General features: G+C 38.8%; 1 protein-coding gene across 31 annotated transcripts in view; it reads right to left on the bottom strand.

The window, feature by feature from the left end:
- Positions 1-7,964, bottom strand: part of kcnma1a (potassium large conductance calcium-activated channel, subfamily M, alpha member 1a) — a 202,592-nt gene extending 194,628 nt beyond the window's left edge. For 12 of the 31 annotated variants that reach the window (XM_030155840.1, XM_030155845.1, XM_030155846.1 and 9 more), the window contains exon 1: positions 6,814-7,962. In XM_030155840.1, coding sequence (XP_030011700.1) covers positions 6,814-7,104 — 291 coding nt within the window. In that variant the 5' untranslated portion in view covers positions 7,105-7,962. Of the gene's footprint in view, positions 1-6,813 lie in introns of all 31 variants that reach the window. The other 19 variants (XM_030155834.1, XM_030155842.1, XM_030155836.1 and 16 more) reach the window with 3 other exon arrangements.
- Positions 7,965-18,302: the final 10,338 nt, after the last annotated feature.

Genomic DNA, 18,302 nt, shown 5'->3' with positions numbered 1-18,302 from the left:
GTCAGAAGGTGATAGCATATGCATGACTATATTGAGCCAAAAATCCTCGACAAAGATGAAGAACGAGGAAACTAATTTGCTTAAAGCAGAAGCAGAAATGTTCGACTATGTCAAAACTTATTCAGAAATGGTGTTTCCATCTCCCAGCTGCATAATTCTCACCTCAGGCAAAGTATAAAAACTTTTTTTTGCAAAACTGATTCGACAAATGTTACATTTCTATAACAATATGTTGATGGAAATGACTATTGCTATTGTCTTGAGGCAAAGTGCACTTCATATTTTTTCTCTGTGACGATTCATAAACACTCACTATTTGCTGTGGGACATTTATGATCAATCCCACTCCTGGCAATTGTCAGCAGCACATGACAAGACACATGCAGCTCAACCACTGGCCACGAGAACACAGTGGTCTACCCACACACATTCCTAAGATGACATCAAAAAATGGGAAAAAAACGGAGTTACATCGAGCACAGCTTAGCATGTACTCCAAAAACCTCCTACAATGCAATATACTCCTCATGATTTCGGAGTTTTTTTTTTAATTCATTAGATTTTGTGGAGATTTCCATGAGCCGGTGTATGATGTAGCGGGCCAGACTGGGCTACATTATGCCGAGGTTAGTGAGCGCGACAGCTGATGGCAGGGTGTGTGCTCTATGCTGCTCTGGCGAAATGCAGCTGGTCTGTTGCCAAGCACAGGGGAATACACAGGCTCATAACAGTTCCTCTCTGCAGGCACCTCCGCAATCCACTCCACTTAAAGGTAAGCGTACTGACAAGCATCCCAGCATGCATACAGCACGTCCGCAAATGTACACAACTGTAGATACACACACACAGGCAAACACTGTGGGGGTTTTCAAATTCAGGTGATTAATAGCTCTGCAGTGAAAGCCAAGTGATAAAATATAAAAATCAATAACAATCTCCACTTATGGAAATGTACTGAAATGACTTCAAATTCTGCAGTTCTCATCAGATGGGCGATATTAAAATTAAATTATTATTGTGTTTTTTAAAAAAGACAAAACCATTCTTTTCATTCTTTACACCTTCAATGTATATTTAGCAGCATCTTGTGAGGAAGATGCATTTCGTGACCAATTAAATATCCTCAAAGTTCCACAACAATGGCTGCAAAAAACACAAAAGCCCAGTGTTTGCTTTGCATGTTTTTGCTTTTAAGTTAAAGGAATAATAGGGGATAACATCACAGTCTCCATGGAGGCAACCGCTCCTTCTGTAGATATAAACTGTACCGAAAAACAATTCAACAACAGAAACGTAATTGTGAATATCATGTTCTATTTCTGAAGTTAGATGCTCCAAACTCCCCCAGAATCCTACACATTTGCATGCACCTGTGATCACAAACTCACAACATTCAGCCTTCGAGCTCCTGAAATGTCCTAGCTACGTTATTCCCATCACAGCCCTCAGAGAGGACAGCCAACACACAGCACATCCAACTCTCATTAAAACAGATCAAATTTTAATGATCCTATGATTACCTCAGGGGCATTGGGATGTTGCAGCAGCAAACAAGAACATACAACAAGTTGTTTTAGGTGTTTTATAATGTTTCTTCAATGGCAACAAATGTATTTCACAAAAGCATAAGAAAGAAAACACTGAAGGATAATATTAAAGTCTAAATCTAAACTGTGATTCAATACAAATAGTGACATTGCTGGTCATAAAATATGCAGGGGGTGTGCAGATGCAAGGAAAAATGCAAGTAATGTGTCTTAATGTACACAGGGGTGTAATAAAAATCTGTCATCCTCTCACATATGCTGAAAGTGCATATACAATATTATTTAAATGTCTATAAAAGCTAAAGAAAGGGGTGTTTGTGTCTGATGTATTTTTCCACAACTGAGAGAAACAGCTGATGTTTCAAATACAGAAATTATCTACACAGTATTTATCTGAAATGTTGAAATAACTGGAGCAGATTGGACCGGGTCGCAGTGTGGATGGTACAGGCAGTGCAGGTGCATCAGCCTTCATCAACATCCATTTGGACAAACACCACTGTACCACCTGATGGCTGCTGGCACTAAAGCCCACATAAAACACTAAATGTTGCACCTTAGGGGTATGAGGAGGCTGAAGGTGTTCAGTACAGTAACTGCATCAGCTGCTGTACTCGGATGAGGTGGGAGGTTTTTTTTTCCCCTCTGCTACTGCTGACTCTGAGCCAAGGACATAAACAGGGTTTGTGTTTATCATGAAACACACATATGCAGTGTTAGGTTTGGAACACATGACAGCTTCTTAGTACCTCAGTACTGTCAGATCAGACAAAATAAGTGTTTATAGTCAGTCGTCCTCTGCGCTGTACTGTACTGTACTGCTGGATGTCATTTTCTTCTAAACTGCAGACTGTTCTCTTCACACCTCAACATGAAGCTTTCCTCTACACATCCATTATGAGAGCTTTCTGCTCCAGGCAACTGTTGCTGTACATGGTTAAGCTTTTTAACAGCATTAAAGAGCTGAGGTGGAAGTGTTTAAGGCTGAGAATCTGGAAACAAAAGATTTTCTCACTGATCATCTCACAAAACACCTGCCCCCACCAATAGCCGAGCACTTTGTGTTGTTAGAACCGACTGCAGTTTTTCTAAATATTAGTCAAAGTTGGAACATTCTGAAATAATATTCTGCCATTCTGGATTTTTCACTTTTTTCATTGACAGGTAAACAGCCCAGTGAATATTATGAACAAATCTTGGAATCATTATTTTACTGATAATAACAAAATTTTTTTACTTTTTTAGCACCGACGCCACCACCTGATGTTGAACATTGTTCTACCCACAGCATTAATCTGATTGGTCAGACATCATGGATAATAGCCTATCAATGGTGAAGGATTCTTTTACCACAGATGGGTATAGAGAAAGTTACTCGCACACCATACTAACTCCAGTGAAAGAACGGAGCTGTATTTCAAAGTCACGGACCAAAGATGAAATAGGAAATGCAAAAAATAATATTATGAGTTAAAAAATGCTCCTTTATTATTTATTTTAAGATAAAGTTTAATATTTTTAATTAATGGTTTAAATAATGTTTTAATTACATGATTAAAATGCCAGTGTTTTGTGTTAAAATTTTGATGTTCAGATTTTCATGTTTGCTGCAGATGGTCATCTGTTCCCATTATCAGCCTTCTTAATGACTAACAATCAGTATTAATGATGAAAAAGTTGCAGCCAACTCCTGCTTTTTACAGAGACGCCATTAAAAACTGGGAATTGCATGATGTAGACTACTTTGATAACCATACAGTGTAGCGGCAAAATGTAAAAAAAAAAAAAAAAAAAACAAAACAGTACAAAGACAAATCAGCAAGACTTACATCACCAGGGGAAGAGTAAAACACAAACAGAACAGGCTTATATGCTAACAAGCCTTACAGCATGGCAGTAGTTCCCTCTCCACTTCAGTAGCACTCAATGGTTGTGCATACATTTCTGTCAGTCATGCATATGCATTAGTATTGTTGAGCGAGTCTTTTCCTCAGTAGAAAACCCCTTATTTAGAACGTGTGAAGTCTGAAGCTGCACTGCAGGAAGAGTGTAAAATAATACATGAAGGTGCTGTTTTTGAACCAGGAAAATCTAGCTCATCCAGAACGCCAGAGATGAGGGGTTTGCACTCGGGTGGATCAAATAAAAAAATATCTTCTATGGTTTAAAAAATGCATTTGAATTTTCAGAAATAACCAGCACATAAATGATGCCATGCAGTAAAAGTTTCCATTATAACTACAATGTTAGGAGGGGGAAAAAAAATCAATATAGGTTTAAATTGAGTTTTTTTTCCTTCCATTTATGTTGTTTTTAGATGACCTAAGAGACAAACTATACCAATTCTAAATTTGTTTTGCTGTGCACAACATAATCTTGTTTTAGAAAGATTTAAAAGATGATTTTTCCTGGTAGGAGAGCACGCTGCTGCCTGGATACTATTTGACATTTTCCAGAGACTCATAAATGTGCACATTTTCTTTGTTCCGACCCTTATCTCCTTTCTTTCAATAGGATCTCTTCGACCCGCGACCTCTGCCTCGTAATCTCAACAGAGATGGAGACCATTTAAAAGAATTAGGACACAGCTGTGTGTCAATGGCAGAGCACGGGAGGACACTATGCAATGCAACACCCCCTTTGAAACCCTTCATCAGCCTCACACCCCGTGTTTCCACTTCCTCCTGTGTCTCTCTCAGAGTTTCCACCTCTATTTCCTTGCTTCTGATTCCAGGTTCCCAGTACTGCCAGAGAAAGCTTTGCAGCCCCTTCGCCAACTATGCATCCTGTTTCTAACACATGCCAAGTTAGCCGGCTGCCCTAGTCAGCTGAACACAGATCCAGTTTCCCGTCTTAATACTCCTAACAAGCCTTTTCCCTCTGCAGCCAAGTGTCAAGCCCACCAAAGTCACCTAACGGGGGGTTGCTCTGACTTCCTTGCACAATAACGTAACAACACAGAGAGGGAATGCAACAACTTTAAGCACACTATCGTTGGCTGTTTCTTTCTAACATGACAAGATACAACCACGTAACTATCTAGTCACAAGATGGATTCCCCATTTTAGCTGCAAGATTTATTTTCATCATTCTCCTCGCAAGTGTGAAGGATGACATAATGTTTGGTGCCACTTCTGATACTGGAATCCATGAACATGACAGAATGACAGGGGGCTGACAGCCAAGTAACATCCTAAATGACAAACTGAGCAAAATTAGCGCTCAGCGTAAATAAAGTAGTGTTTAAGCAGGACTTTTGGAAAAGATACTCTGGATTTGCAATACTGGACTGTATTTGGAATCTAATCATAGTACAGTTTATATGTGTGTTTTAGCAGACTTAGATTAAATCTTTCTCAGCTTTAATTTGACATAGCATGTGTCTTTCAGTCATGGTTACCATTTGCATTTTCCCAAAACACTCATTAACCAGTTCAAATTGACCGCTCAACATACAGTCCTAAAGATGTCAAGCATATTAGTATCATCCAACACTAAGAAAACCAAAAAAAGGGTTGATTTCAGACTCATTTATCCAATCCAACTTTATATGTAACGCACTTTAAAACAACCACAGTGGACCAAAGTGCTGTACAGAAGAATAATTAAAACCAAAATAAAAGAATAAAATACAGAATAGATTAAAAGACATAGAACTGTATGAAAAGAAAAGAGTGCTGTTCAGAAGAATAAATAAAACCCAAATAAAAAGAATAAACAAGAATTTAGTCAAAAAGCATAAAGAAAATATCATAAATTTACTTTGTTAGAGAAGATTTGCTTAGAATCCCTACAGCCCAGTTTAGTAACACATTAACATGCCATAATCCCATCATCCATCATGGTATGGTTTCACTAATAATCAATAAACCGTTAAATCACTTAGCCCTGAACACACACCAGATCAACTCAACTAAACAATCACTTGAGCTATAGAACAAACTAGAGATGAACTAAAACCCAAACCAAACACCCCATTTCCCAAACAGGAGGATTCAGCTTGGCAGGTAAAAGCCATTTCCCATATTAGTGTCAGTTAAGGATGCTTCCTCAGCGAACCATCACAAATACTTGTCATAATAACAAACAGGAACTGGCATAAAAAAAGGTCTGCGCTACCAGAAGGACACGACAGGGGAGCTGAAGGAGGGACAGGCATCCATCCATCCATTTGCATTGGACACAACCCAAACACATGAAGGACAAAGAATATCACCCTGGTATAGTTTCCACCATCATTGTTCCTACGGTACATCCTCTTTTCAGACCCTCTGCACTGTAAACACTTTGCCGCTCTGAAAACACATCCGTTATTTGTTAAATGTGTTTTCTCATTACAGGTTTACATGGTGAAACGGATATGATAAGCCATGTTCTGCAGTGTTACCTCTAAGCTGGCCCTCTGCTTGGCCAGGGGTCCACTTGCACTATAAAAGGGTTTGTGAGTCATGTGTGAAGCAGGCTTTTATACACATGTGAATCAGCCGTGATTCACCCTTAATGTAGGCCACCCCAAGCAAATTAATGAGCAAGTCACCCTTTTATCCTATTTCTAGATTAGTCCTGCAGACTAGGTTGTCTTTATCATCTCACAAAGACATTTTAGATGTGCAGCAAGAACACATTACAGACGACACATGCAGCAAATACTGGACTGAATGACAAAAATGTGAAGATGAAGAATGTGAGTCATAATAGCAGGGTTGAAAGGGAGAGCCTTGATGTCACTAGGTCTGCATGGCACAGTCTCAGTGGACTTCATTAGATCTTACTAGAGGAATGTACGGGATCATGTTTGGCTACATGAAACCAGGCTATGACCCCCTTAAATGTTTACTTTAACCCCAGAAGTCAAGCGCTGATAAGGTATTTTGTTGCAATCCCAAGTAAGAAAAAATATTACAGAGCTGCTCTCATCTCAGCCTACTCATATCTGTCATGCAACACCATCCCCTTCACTCAAGTGTGGGTGTTGATAAACACAACAAATCAGAACCAAGGGATGCATTGGTTACATAGGCTCTGCACTGAATACTTAATATGTGTTTCGAGGCTGCAGATGATGTAAATATAATGAAGCTTTAATGCATGCCACTTGGACCGTGAAGGCCATCAGAGCTGGAGCTCAGGCCTGTGTCACAGTAAATGCAAACCTATCTATGTGCAAAGCAGCCGAATACTGTGCATCAGTGATTATGTATTAGGGATTTAAAAGATTTGACATGAGCAAAACTGGCTGTTTTTGCTGGCAGAGTGTCAGCCATACCTTGTTTTTGATGTTGCAGTGGCAGCAAACAGTCCACAGATATTTGAGGGTCCTCCATAGCAGGATGATGAAGAGACCCCCAAAAAACGTCACCATGGAGGAGGCGAGGAATGCCCACCACATGCGCTGTCCATTATTGTCGCAGGGCACCTCAGACGAGAACGGGATGACAACGTCTTCCATCTTGGATATTAAGATTGAAGAGTCCGGATTTATATTATTATTGATATTGCTTGTCCTCATAGAGCTGTCGCTTCCATGGGGAACGGTGCCATCCGCCTCAGCTAGCATTTAGGAGCCTTGGAGAGCCTGTGCCAGCGTCCCCAGCCCCACTCACCAGCCATATTGCTTAGAAAAAAAAAATCTCCCTCTTCGCTTTAGATTATTTTCACCCACCCGATGGAGTCTCTGTCTATATTTCAGCAGCCTATGAATTGTTTATTGGTGACGGCGTGAGGCACCGCGCACGCAAACCTGACCAAAAGTGCGGCTCGGTGGCGCTCGTACAGAGGCATTTAAATCCGCAATAATGACGAATCTTCAGGCGCTTCTCATTCTGACGGGCTTTTCTGGGTCTTTGACGCCAAACGCCATGGTAAAGACGGTGACGTTTGCAGCCGCCGAGGCTGCCAATGTTATTTCGGATTATGGTAAACACAACGACAGTGAAAAATGCTCCAGCCTGTTCTCGGAGAGCCGACCTCTGTCTGTCTCTAGCCGTCTTCCATTCAGGGATCCTGTCGATTAGCCGGCGGAGAATCGATTTCACTTTCTTTAAGCGTCAATCGACTGTGAAAAGCTTGCAACAAACACCCCCCTCTCCAAAAAAAATTAAAAAAAATAAATAAAGGGGAAAAACTCGTTAGAGAGATTCTAGAAGTGGTGGTCTGTCAAGTGCGGTGCTGAAGACTACATATTTTTGCGGCTGTTTTCGTTGTCAGGTCTGCGTAAAAGCTGTGGTGTTCGGTTGGATGTCGCTGTCTCCATTCGGTCCCCTGCAGCCCTGGCACGGAGCGGCCAGCTGAGAGCGCCTGTCAGATCCGCTCCAGAGGAGAGCGGGGAGATTTACAGGTAGGAGGGCGGAGCGAAGCACTAATAATAAAGATGGACAGGGGGCAGTAATACCGCCGAGATGTTTATTCCAAGTGCCGAGCCATCTCCGCTGCTTGGGTGTATTTAACAGAGGTAGGATACAATTGCGCCTTTGCGTCTTTATTGCACGCCAATGACGCACGTCGCGCAGGAAAAAAAAAAACATAATAATAAAACGCGCAGGCATCGAGAGGAACTGTATTGATCAGTGATAAATTTAAGGATTACAGTCCACTATATAAGCATCACTGCAAAATGATCAGTCCCACAGGGATACTGGGGTGATAAAAGAGGTGAGGTTACTTATCATTGGCTTCAGTCCCCACAGGGATGTTATTATTATTATTGGACTGGATTTTCATTAAAGATAGTGCCCCAATTTTTCAATCACACTGGCTTCTGCATGAATGGGCGTTCCAGCTTTCATGTCGACAAATGAACTTGACAAAAGCACAAAGAGAAGGGGGCTGTTATGGACGTCCTTCCCAGTCAATTACAGTAATATGCTTCCACTTTTAGCCCACTGTATTAGGTCCAAAACAGGTGTAGATTGGTGATGATGGTCAGGCATGACTAGCAGTAGTTTATGGCTGCACACACATGGATGCGCCTCAACTAGCCAGCCAGCCAGACCACAAGGATATATGGGAAAACAGCTGGTTCCAGGGGGCCCTGAATAACCACACACTGACCCCTGAGTCCCAGACCCAGGCAGGTGCACACTGCCACCTGTGTCCCAAGGCTCCAGACTTCTGGAGGTCATTCTGTAATAAAACTCTCAATAATATGTCCCCTTAAGAATAGTTTGACTACAGGAGAAAGTGCACCCACACATCCCCACAGCTCCACAACAACATGACTCAATGAAAATGTTACTCTGAGGAAGTACATTAAATGTCCTAACACTATAATTTTATGAAGTGTCAAAGGTGTGACACTACTTCTGATCTTACCCACAACCCATCTGAAAAGTAAACATACATATCAAGTTGTGTTGATGTTACGTGATATATTACGTTTTATGGTGGTAATTTATAGTCTTGGAAATATTAGTGCTTCTACAGAAATAGCTGCTGTAACAGAATCTGGAGGAGGGCAAGCTGTAAAACACTGAAGACAAGGCACTGTGTAAATTATACCACTTCAGAGTTATGAACGCCTGTGCAACCATTTTGACTTTGCATAAAACAAGAGGCATTGCAGGCAAATCTGGCTTGTTTTTAGTTGGTCTGATGAGGATTAAAATGAGGTCACGACACAAAAACAAATGCACTTTAAGTGTCAGTAGCTCTGGCTTTTATTCAACATCTCCTGTATTTTAGAAGGAAAAAAATTACCCTAAAACAGAAGTCATGAAGGAAATTAACCCTTTCATGCATGAATTATGAGAACCTTAATCAAGATTTTTTTTTCCTGAGTGTGTTTATCTTCTTTAGGCATGAAAAAAACAATGTGATTTTTTTTTTTTTTTTTTTTTTTTTTATGAACCAATTTTTCATGGAGTTACAAAAATGTCCACTCAGCTGGACACTATGCGTTTAATTTTTGAAGCAAAGAAACATGCATTTACTGAAATACTGTGTAAAAACTATGAAATAAAAATATTTTTATATTTTATATTTCTGTCCTCTGTAGGAGACAAAAGTTTGACAGTTATACTTAAAAAAAAAAGCTGTCCATTGCAAAGGACATTCCACTAAAAAATGAAATAAATAAATAAATAAATAAATAAATAAATAATAATAATAATAATAATAAAAACTGTTGGATTATGCAGTTTCCAATCAAGACAATTGTTTAATGGAAAAAAGCTAAAATTTTCATTTTCCTGGGTCTCATGAGGTTAATGCTGCTAATCTGATGTTTTGTCGCATTTTAACATACTATATTACTAGAGGCACTCGGAGAGCGCAGACCTCCGCCAAGGCTGATCAGTGGCCCCCCCTGTGGGCCCCCCCACCCCCGATCACCACCAAAATTTAATCATTTCTTCCTTATCCCATTTCCAACAAACCCTGAAAATTTCATCCAAATCTGTCCATAACTTTTTGAGTTATGTTGCACACTAACGGACAGACAAACAAACAGACAGACAAACAAACAAACAAACCCTGGCAAAAACATAACCTCCTTGGCGGAGGTAACTAGTTATTATTCACTCAGATAATATACAAAAAAACAAACGAACAAACAAACTCTGTTAATTACAGTCTAATAACAATTAGCAATTGATTTAGATAAAAGAACAGGAAAGTTACAGTAATGGTATGAATGTCAGTGTATGGGATGATGCATTAGTGTCCACTGTGTTGGCTGATATGGAACTAAAACAACAAAACCCATGAATATACAAGAGAACAGCTCTGAATAGCTGTCCACTGTAGTGACCACTATGCATGAAAGGGTTCGGCAGTGTTAAGACAGTATTTTTACATGAGTACAACACAAAATGTTGGTTCTTTATTGAGCATTTCCATTTCATGCTACTACATACTTGTGTGTCACTACATCTCAGAGGAAAACATTGCACTTTCTGCTCTATTACATTTGTCTGTAAGGCTTAGTTACTTTTTAACATTACAGTGTTCATACCAGTACTGACCATGTTTATGATAAACTAATGGATTAACCCTTAAAATCCTGCAGCTATTTTTATGGCAACTTCCAGATATTTTTTTTTCTACATCTAACTATTCCCAAGTGATTTATCACTATTTATTATTTTTGTCCTTTGCATTTTTCAGTAAAAATCAAGTATTTTCTTATATTTAATTTACTGATCATAATTTACTGATTTAGATGTTTATAAAAGCTCAGAGGAAATTCAAAGCAAAACTGACTTTTTCAACAAAATATATCATTAACTCAGTGTAGAAACAAGCATCTACAATCACTGTCATTAACTCCATGGGTTTTACTGATGAATCAGTGCTTGTAGAAGATGGCGGTGTTTCCATGTTCACTATGGAGCCTCTGAAATGGGTTGTATCTGATGCAGATGAAGAGCTGAGAAACTGCATTTTACCTGAATTATTTCAATGTATTGACAGGATTAGTGGATCAAAAGTTATTATACATTTTAGTACATGCTTTTGGTCACCGGTGGCTTTGTAGGTCTTTGAGAATTAAGTGTTCATGTAGATCTAAGACTAAATAAACTTTGTTAACCCATAAAGACCCAAACATCCACCAGCAACCAAAACCATCTACTGATCTAAAATGTTTAATACCTGTTGATCCACTAATCCTATCAATACATGTAAATAATTGATGTCAAATGCAGTTAGTCATCATTTCATGGTCATCAGATATGACCCATTTGGACATTCAGAGGCTCCGTAGTTACCATGGAAACACCATCATCTTCTACAGCATTGATTCACTAGTAAAACCCATGGAGTTGGATCAGTGACAGTGGATGGACACACTTGGTTTATGTTCAGTGAATGATATCTTTATTGAAAATGTCTTTTTTTTTTTTTTTCCCCGTTTTCTATGTTTTGATATAATAACGTTTGAATTTACTGTGAGTTTTCATAACATCTAAATTAAATATAGGAAATTAAGTACAGGAATATACATGATTTACACTGAAAAATGAAAAATACAGAGGATAATGTTATAATAAATGGTGATAAATCAGTTAAGACAGGTTAAATAGAGAGAGAAAATCATTTGGAAACTTCCAAAAATGTAACGCTGGGTCTTTATAGGTTAATAAAAATAAAATCATTGGATTCATTGGGAAACTCTATCACAAAGCTGAAACCAGGCCTGTTTCTCTGAGCTCATGAAAAGTTGACTTTTTAGAGATACAGGGTGGGGAAGCAAAATTTACAATATTTTGAGGCAGGGATTGAAAGACAGTGTATGACCAATTACTTTATTGAAAGTCATGAGAATTTATTTGCCACAAGAAAACTGACATAATAGAAAATGTTTTTATTCTATGTGTCCTCCTTCTTTCTCAATAACTGCCTTTACACGCTTCCTGAAACTTGCGCAAGTGTTCCTCAAATATTCGGGTGACAACTTCTCCCATTCTTCTCTAACAGTATCTTCCAGACTTTCTCGTAATAGTTTTGCTCATAGTCATTCTCTTCTTTACATTATAAACAGTCTTTATGGACACTCCAACTATTTTTGAAATCTCCTTTGGTGTGACGAGTGCATTCAGCAAATCACACACTCTTTGACGTTTGCTTTCCTGATTACTCATATGGGCAAAAGTTTCTGAAAAGGTATGGATAATAGTGTTAGGTATGATTATGACATCAATATATGTTTGGTTTCAAAACAATTGACGTAGTGCCTGCTGAGAAAAAACAACTAAATGTTCATTGTAAATTTTGCTTCCCCACCCTGTACACAGACAACAACACGATAAACAATATGTATGATCGTGTAGAATGTGATGTATTATTTACTGTATAAAAAGGAGTTCAAATGAGCTCACCCTTAAGCATGTATGGCAATAAAATGCAACATACACAGTAATCCAGCAGTAAAACTGATATTTTACTGCACAATGACCTTTATTTTTCAAACTTTAAGCTAAGTTTGCTGATAATACTTACATGTTTTTACTTTTCCCAGTATGGTGTTTCTTCGTCCTCTTGCTGGTTACATGGTGAACTGTCAGATTAAGAAGAAACTATGCTCAGGTTGTGATGCTACCTGTCAGACATCAGCCTATAAGGAAGAGTTTCTATAATGTTTAATCCACTGTAATGACATACGAATATATGTAATGGAGCCAAGGTGAAACTGTCAGGATTTTTTTTTTGATTTTTTTTATAGTTTTATTAATTTTTTTCTCAGGAAATAAGTGAGGTTTGAATCATCTCTAAACGTCTAAGTTTTGGGTGTGTTGTAATTAGAATTCAGAAGCAGTGCATCATGTCAGATTACACTTTCACAGCTTTATGACACATTACTAAGCATAAGGACAGAGCTGCTGTTTTATTTCCACGCCACAACCAGTACTGTTTGAGATCCCAACAGTGACCGTCAAGAAGAGAGTAGGAGCAGTGTTAGCACATGCTCCATACAGTATGCATGATGATAAATCTGCTGTTTAAAGCCGACCACAGCAGAAGGGATCCTGAATTGATCATCCCCCATGAAAGGCCAGCTGTTAGGCTAGCGGGTCCAAATCTAAGCCAGAGGGTCTGAGTGCTGACAGATGAGGGGAGCGGTCAGGTGGTAATCCCACAGGACATGTGGTGATGCTGGGGTTAACGTTCTGGAGAACCAACGGCAGCAGCAGAAGGCGAGCAGGACGAATCCACGCCATCAAGCCTGAGAGGCAGAAACAGGCCCTGTCTCTTTGACGTGGGCTGAGAAAGGCTGTGACTCGCCAGCGTGGACTACAAGAATCCTTTTGCTGTCAGACTTGAGACTTCTCAAGTTCAGTTGAGCTGTCAGCAGCTGTCTTGAAACAGACACCCCACCAGGAGGGCTCGAGACCCTACCCCTTTCTAAAACAGGCAGGAGGAGACTTGGAGGACGGAAAGAAGTGGGACACAATGCTATAGATGTGGGCCTATGTGTATAAATGTACTGGAGACCCTAACCTCAAACAGCATTCTTGAGTATTCATTTTGTAGCATCGCTGCGGTCATTTCACTCGGAGGGTGTTCTCACCACTCATAAGCTATAAGAGGCTGAGGTTGCAGGCAGTTGGCGGTGGGTGTTTTGAGACACTGGGTACTCTCTTGCCCCAGTGAACATGACAGGCAGCTGCAGGGTGGTATTTGTCTATGACATCATTGGCCAGAGAACCATGTGACCTTGGCTGCAGAGCTTGGAGGAAATCACCTCGAGCGAGGGGTGCCCAATCAACCAGCAGGATCTGGTATGGTTCCAGGCTTTCCAATTGCATGGAAAACAACTGTCAGTGAATGCAGCAGTGTTGCTGGGATGTTGGAAGCATTCAGATCATTCAGTTAACCCATAAAGACCCAGAGCTACTTTTACGTCACTTCCCAAATTAATTTTTCTCTATATTTAACCTTTTTTAAATGATTTATCACCATTTATGATATTATCTTCTGTATTTGTGTTTTTTTCCCCCATGAAAATCAGTTATTTTCCTGTATTTAATTTGTTGATCATGTAGATCAGGGGTCTCAAACATGCGGCCCGGGGGCCAAATGCGGCCCGCCAAAGGCTCCAATCCGGCCCGTGGGATGAATTTGTGAAGAGCAAAAATTCTACAGTCAAGGCAGTTGAACTCATTTTAGTTCAGGATCAATGTGATCTCAAGTAAAATAATAATAACCTGCAAAAACTAATGACTCCATATTTTCTTCTTGGTTTGATGTGAAAAAAAATATTACGCTATACCTATAAATAATGACAACTTCAAATTTTTGTCTTTGTTTTAGTGCAAAAAAAATAACATTAAATTATGAAAATATTTAAGTTTACAAACTGTCCTTTAACAATAACATGTGAATAATCTGAACAAATATGAACAACCTGAAATGTCTAAAAAGAAATTAAACACAATTTTAACTATTTTCTGCCTGTTACTAAGTGTTTAGTGTCTTTGTAGATCTGATCCATAATGCACATGTATAAATGATAAGTTGGAGCATAATATTGTTAAAATTGCACTTATTTTTATTAAGAAATTTCAGTTTTTTCAGATTAGTCACATCTTTTTTGTTTGGATTGTTTATAAAAGTAAGTATTTTCATAATTCAATGTTGTTGTTTTTTTACACTAAAAGACAAAAATTTGGATTTGTCATTACTTATAGGTTATTATGTTATTATTTTACTGGTCAGGCCCACTGGAGATGAAATTGGACTGAATGTGGCCCCTGAAAGAAAAAGAGTTTGAGACCCCTGATGTAGGTGTTCATAAAAGCTCAGATTAAAGTTGAATGTTATGTTAGAAACACAGAAACTGAAGAAAAAGTGACTTTTTCAGCAAAGATATTAACAACCGAATGTAAAAACCGTTGTCTCCATCCACTGTCATTGATCCAACTCCATGGGTTTTACTGGTGAATCAATGTTGCAGAAGATGACAGTGTTTCCACGTTCACTACGGAGCCTCTGAACGTCCAAATGAGTCATACCTGATGATGATGAAAAGATGACGAACTGCATTTTACACCAATCATTTCAAAGTATTGTTAGATTTAGTGTTTCAGAAGTTATTAAACATTTTACATTAGTGATGGTTTTGGTTGCCAGTGGCTGTTTGAGTCTCTATGGGTTAAATAAATGTACTAAGAACACACTCTAAATACACTTCACTACAGGCAATAGTTCTGAATTCAATATTACATCTAAGTATGGAAGTGTCATCAGTAAAATCCACATTTAAAAGTCATTCTGAATTAAAATGGTTCCTGTGTGATAATGAAAACACACATTTTAGGAGTTTATTGTTAAATAAATTAACAAACAAACAAACAAACAAACAAAAAAACTAAAGAAGAGGTTATAATTGGGCAAAGCTAGAGATACCCACTTACAATTTTCAGTTTCTTTTAAATGTGCCTTTTTCCTATGGTAATTTCCCAATAAACTGTAGCAGACACGCATTATCAGGCAAGCAAAACACAACATTCTTTTTTATGTAGCAGATAATGAAAATATCCTAATGTTAGAATACCCCACCCACCTGTTGCCCAGGAGTGGTTTGGGTGAATCCATGCAGAGATGGGCCAAAAACAATTAAACACAATGTGCTCAGCAAGTTGAGTAAAAAATAGGTTTGAAATGGGGTATCAGTAATCATGTGCAGCTGCTAAATAGAGTGGGGTTCACATTTTGACACCCCCATCCATACAGAAGTGATTTAAATGTCATAATTTTTTATAGGAAATTTTTCCAAATATGAAATGCATGCCTTCTTTATCATGCATCTTGCTGTGTTGTTCACTCTGTGCTCTAATGGAAATTAAAATTACAAACAGATGACAATGTTGGGTGGTTAAATCAGCATTGCATCAAATCTTGTAAGATTAATATGTCTATAGCACAGGTGTCAAACATGCGGTGCGGGGGCCAAATCTGGCCCGCCAAAGGGTCCAGTCCGGCCCTTGGGATGAATTTGTGAGATGCAAAAATTACACGAAGATATTAACAATCATGTTAGTTCAGGTTCCACATACAGACCAATTCAATCTCAAGTGGACAGGATTTAGTAAAATACCATCATAATAACATAGAAATAATGACAACTCCAAATTTTTCTCTTTGTAAATGTAAATATTTTCATGTATTTACACTAAAACAAAGTATAATTTCACAAGAAATGTGAATAACCTGAACAAATACGAACAACCTGAAATGTCTTAAGAGAAGTGAGTACAATTTTAACAATATTCTGCCTGTTATTAAATGTTTTGTGTGTTTGTAGATCCACTGTGATCTGTAAGTTATAATGTACATGTGTAAATGATAAACTGAGGCAGAATATTGTTAAAATTATATTTATTTTTTTCAGTTTGTTCATGTTATTCACATCTTTTGAAAGGATAGTTTGTAGATGTAAACCTTTTCATGATGTAAATGTACTTTTTTCGCCCTAAAACATAGAGAAAAGTTTGGAGTTGACTTTATTTATATATTATTATGTTATTATTTTACTGGTTCGGCCCATATCAGATCAAATTTAGTTGAATGTGGAACTGAACTAAAGTGAGTTTGACACCCCTGGTCTATAGTGTCCTGTTAGAATTGCTGTATATCTAAGTTCATGAGCTCAGGCGTCTTTTCAGCTTCATGATAATCCATTTTCTAACATTTTTCAAGGACTTCTGTTAATACTGCAGAGGTGAGTGACCCTGTTTGAGACAATAGAATAATAGGCTAATGTACATAATACTACTTTATTCTTGGCCAGAATGGAAGGTACAGTGGAAGGGTGGAGCATCAAGAAGCACAAATCTATACTGAGTGTGTGTCGCTGTAGGTGCAAGAGTTCTCCACATGTGCTGTGTTTGACCTGGGAGCTGTTGGTTTGGCTGCCGTCATGGGCTGTAAGAACGCAGGGGCCAAGACGGTTACTGCTATCGACACCAATCCAGACAAGGCCAAGGTGTTTGGAGCAAATGATTTTGTGAATCCCAAGGATCACGACAAACCCATCAGCCAAGTGCTGTCTGAGATGACCAGTGGGGGAGTGGACTACTGTCTGGAATGTGTCAGCCACGTGGGAGTCATGGTGAGGCACATGCAAATTTACACAAAAAGGATGAATGAAGGTATATCAAAGGGTACCTTCAGTGAATTTTCATTGTTCGCTATTTCAAAAGATTGCATATAATATGAGCAGTTCCATCAGGTAACTTAGTCCATTGTCAAGTACGCATGAGTACTAAGTCACTGCTCCATCAGTCATGGTCAGCAATACGTTGCCTCCTTCACGGGCCGTTCCAGTACCGGTAGTAACGCAGACTCTTTGACTTTTTGATTTGTCCAAGTACCTGGGCTGCGATGGACTGGTCCCTGACCCCGTATAGCAGACATCAGGCTAAGATGACACATTAGTCTTAGTCAGACATCATACTTTTCAAAGTTATTTTCAGACTACAGTTTTTCATCCTGTTTGTAACCATGTAAACCTGCATATATGATTAATAAATAAATAATAACCTTTATATGTTAATATTTGCAACCTGTTGTACTCTTTAAACTTCCAAAACAGATCATTGACCATGATTGTGGATTTCATTGAAATAAATAGTATATTTTTGTGTATTTTTGGGTCCAATATGTTATTTAAATAAGATCAAGTCTGAAAAGAATTATCAGATCATATAGGTGAAATAATGCTGAAAAACATAAACCAAACATGGGTATGGTAACAAAAAAAAAGTATAGTGCTATATAATGGTAAAATCAGTTTTGAAAGACAGCCAAAACAGGCTCAGACCCCTAAGGGTTAAACACCATCTTCCACTACAAACCACTAGATCAGTGAGGTACAATCCAAGCAATGACACGTTCTGTAAAACCAACTGAACCCTCATCTGGGTTCTTTTACAAAGACACAAGAAAAAATGAAGTTTGTGCGGTTTATTGCAGTTACAGTTTGAGGCAGAGGGGTCATTTTGGGTTTTGTGGGAGGGTCCGGTCTGGGGTCTGGGGTCTGGGGTCTGGGTTCTGGTCCTGGTCTACCTCACAGATCCATCGCTTACGTCTCCTCCGGTGTCGTTTAACCCACATCTAGAAATATAAAGACAGAATCATCTGACACTGTGTGGATGAGGAAGAGTGATTTCAGGAAGTGATTTTGTAAATGTGGGTCTTGAGGAGACAGGAAGTGGATTTGTACTGACCTCTGGATCTACTGGTTCTGATGGAAAACAACTGCTGATGGATGAACGGCTCCAGACAGGCCTCCTCCTTCACAGACTCAGGTTATCCACT

This window comes from Sphaeramia orbicularis, chromosome 15 (assembly GCF_902148855.1).
Source record: "Sphaeramia orbicularis chromosome 15, fSphaOr1.1, whole genome shotgun sequence".
NCBI lineage: Eukaryota > Metazoa > Chordata > Actinopteri > Kurtiformes > Apogonidae > Sphaeramia > Sphaeramia orbicularis.
The sequence above is the reverse complement of the archived record's forward strand: the minus strand, read 5'-3'. Positions and strand labels throughout refer to the sequence as shown.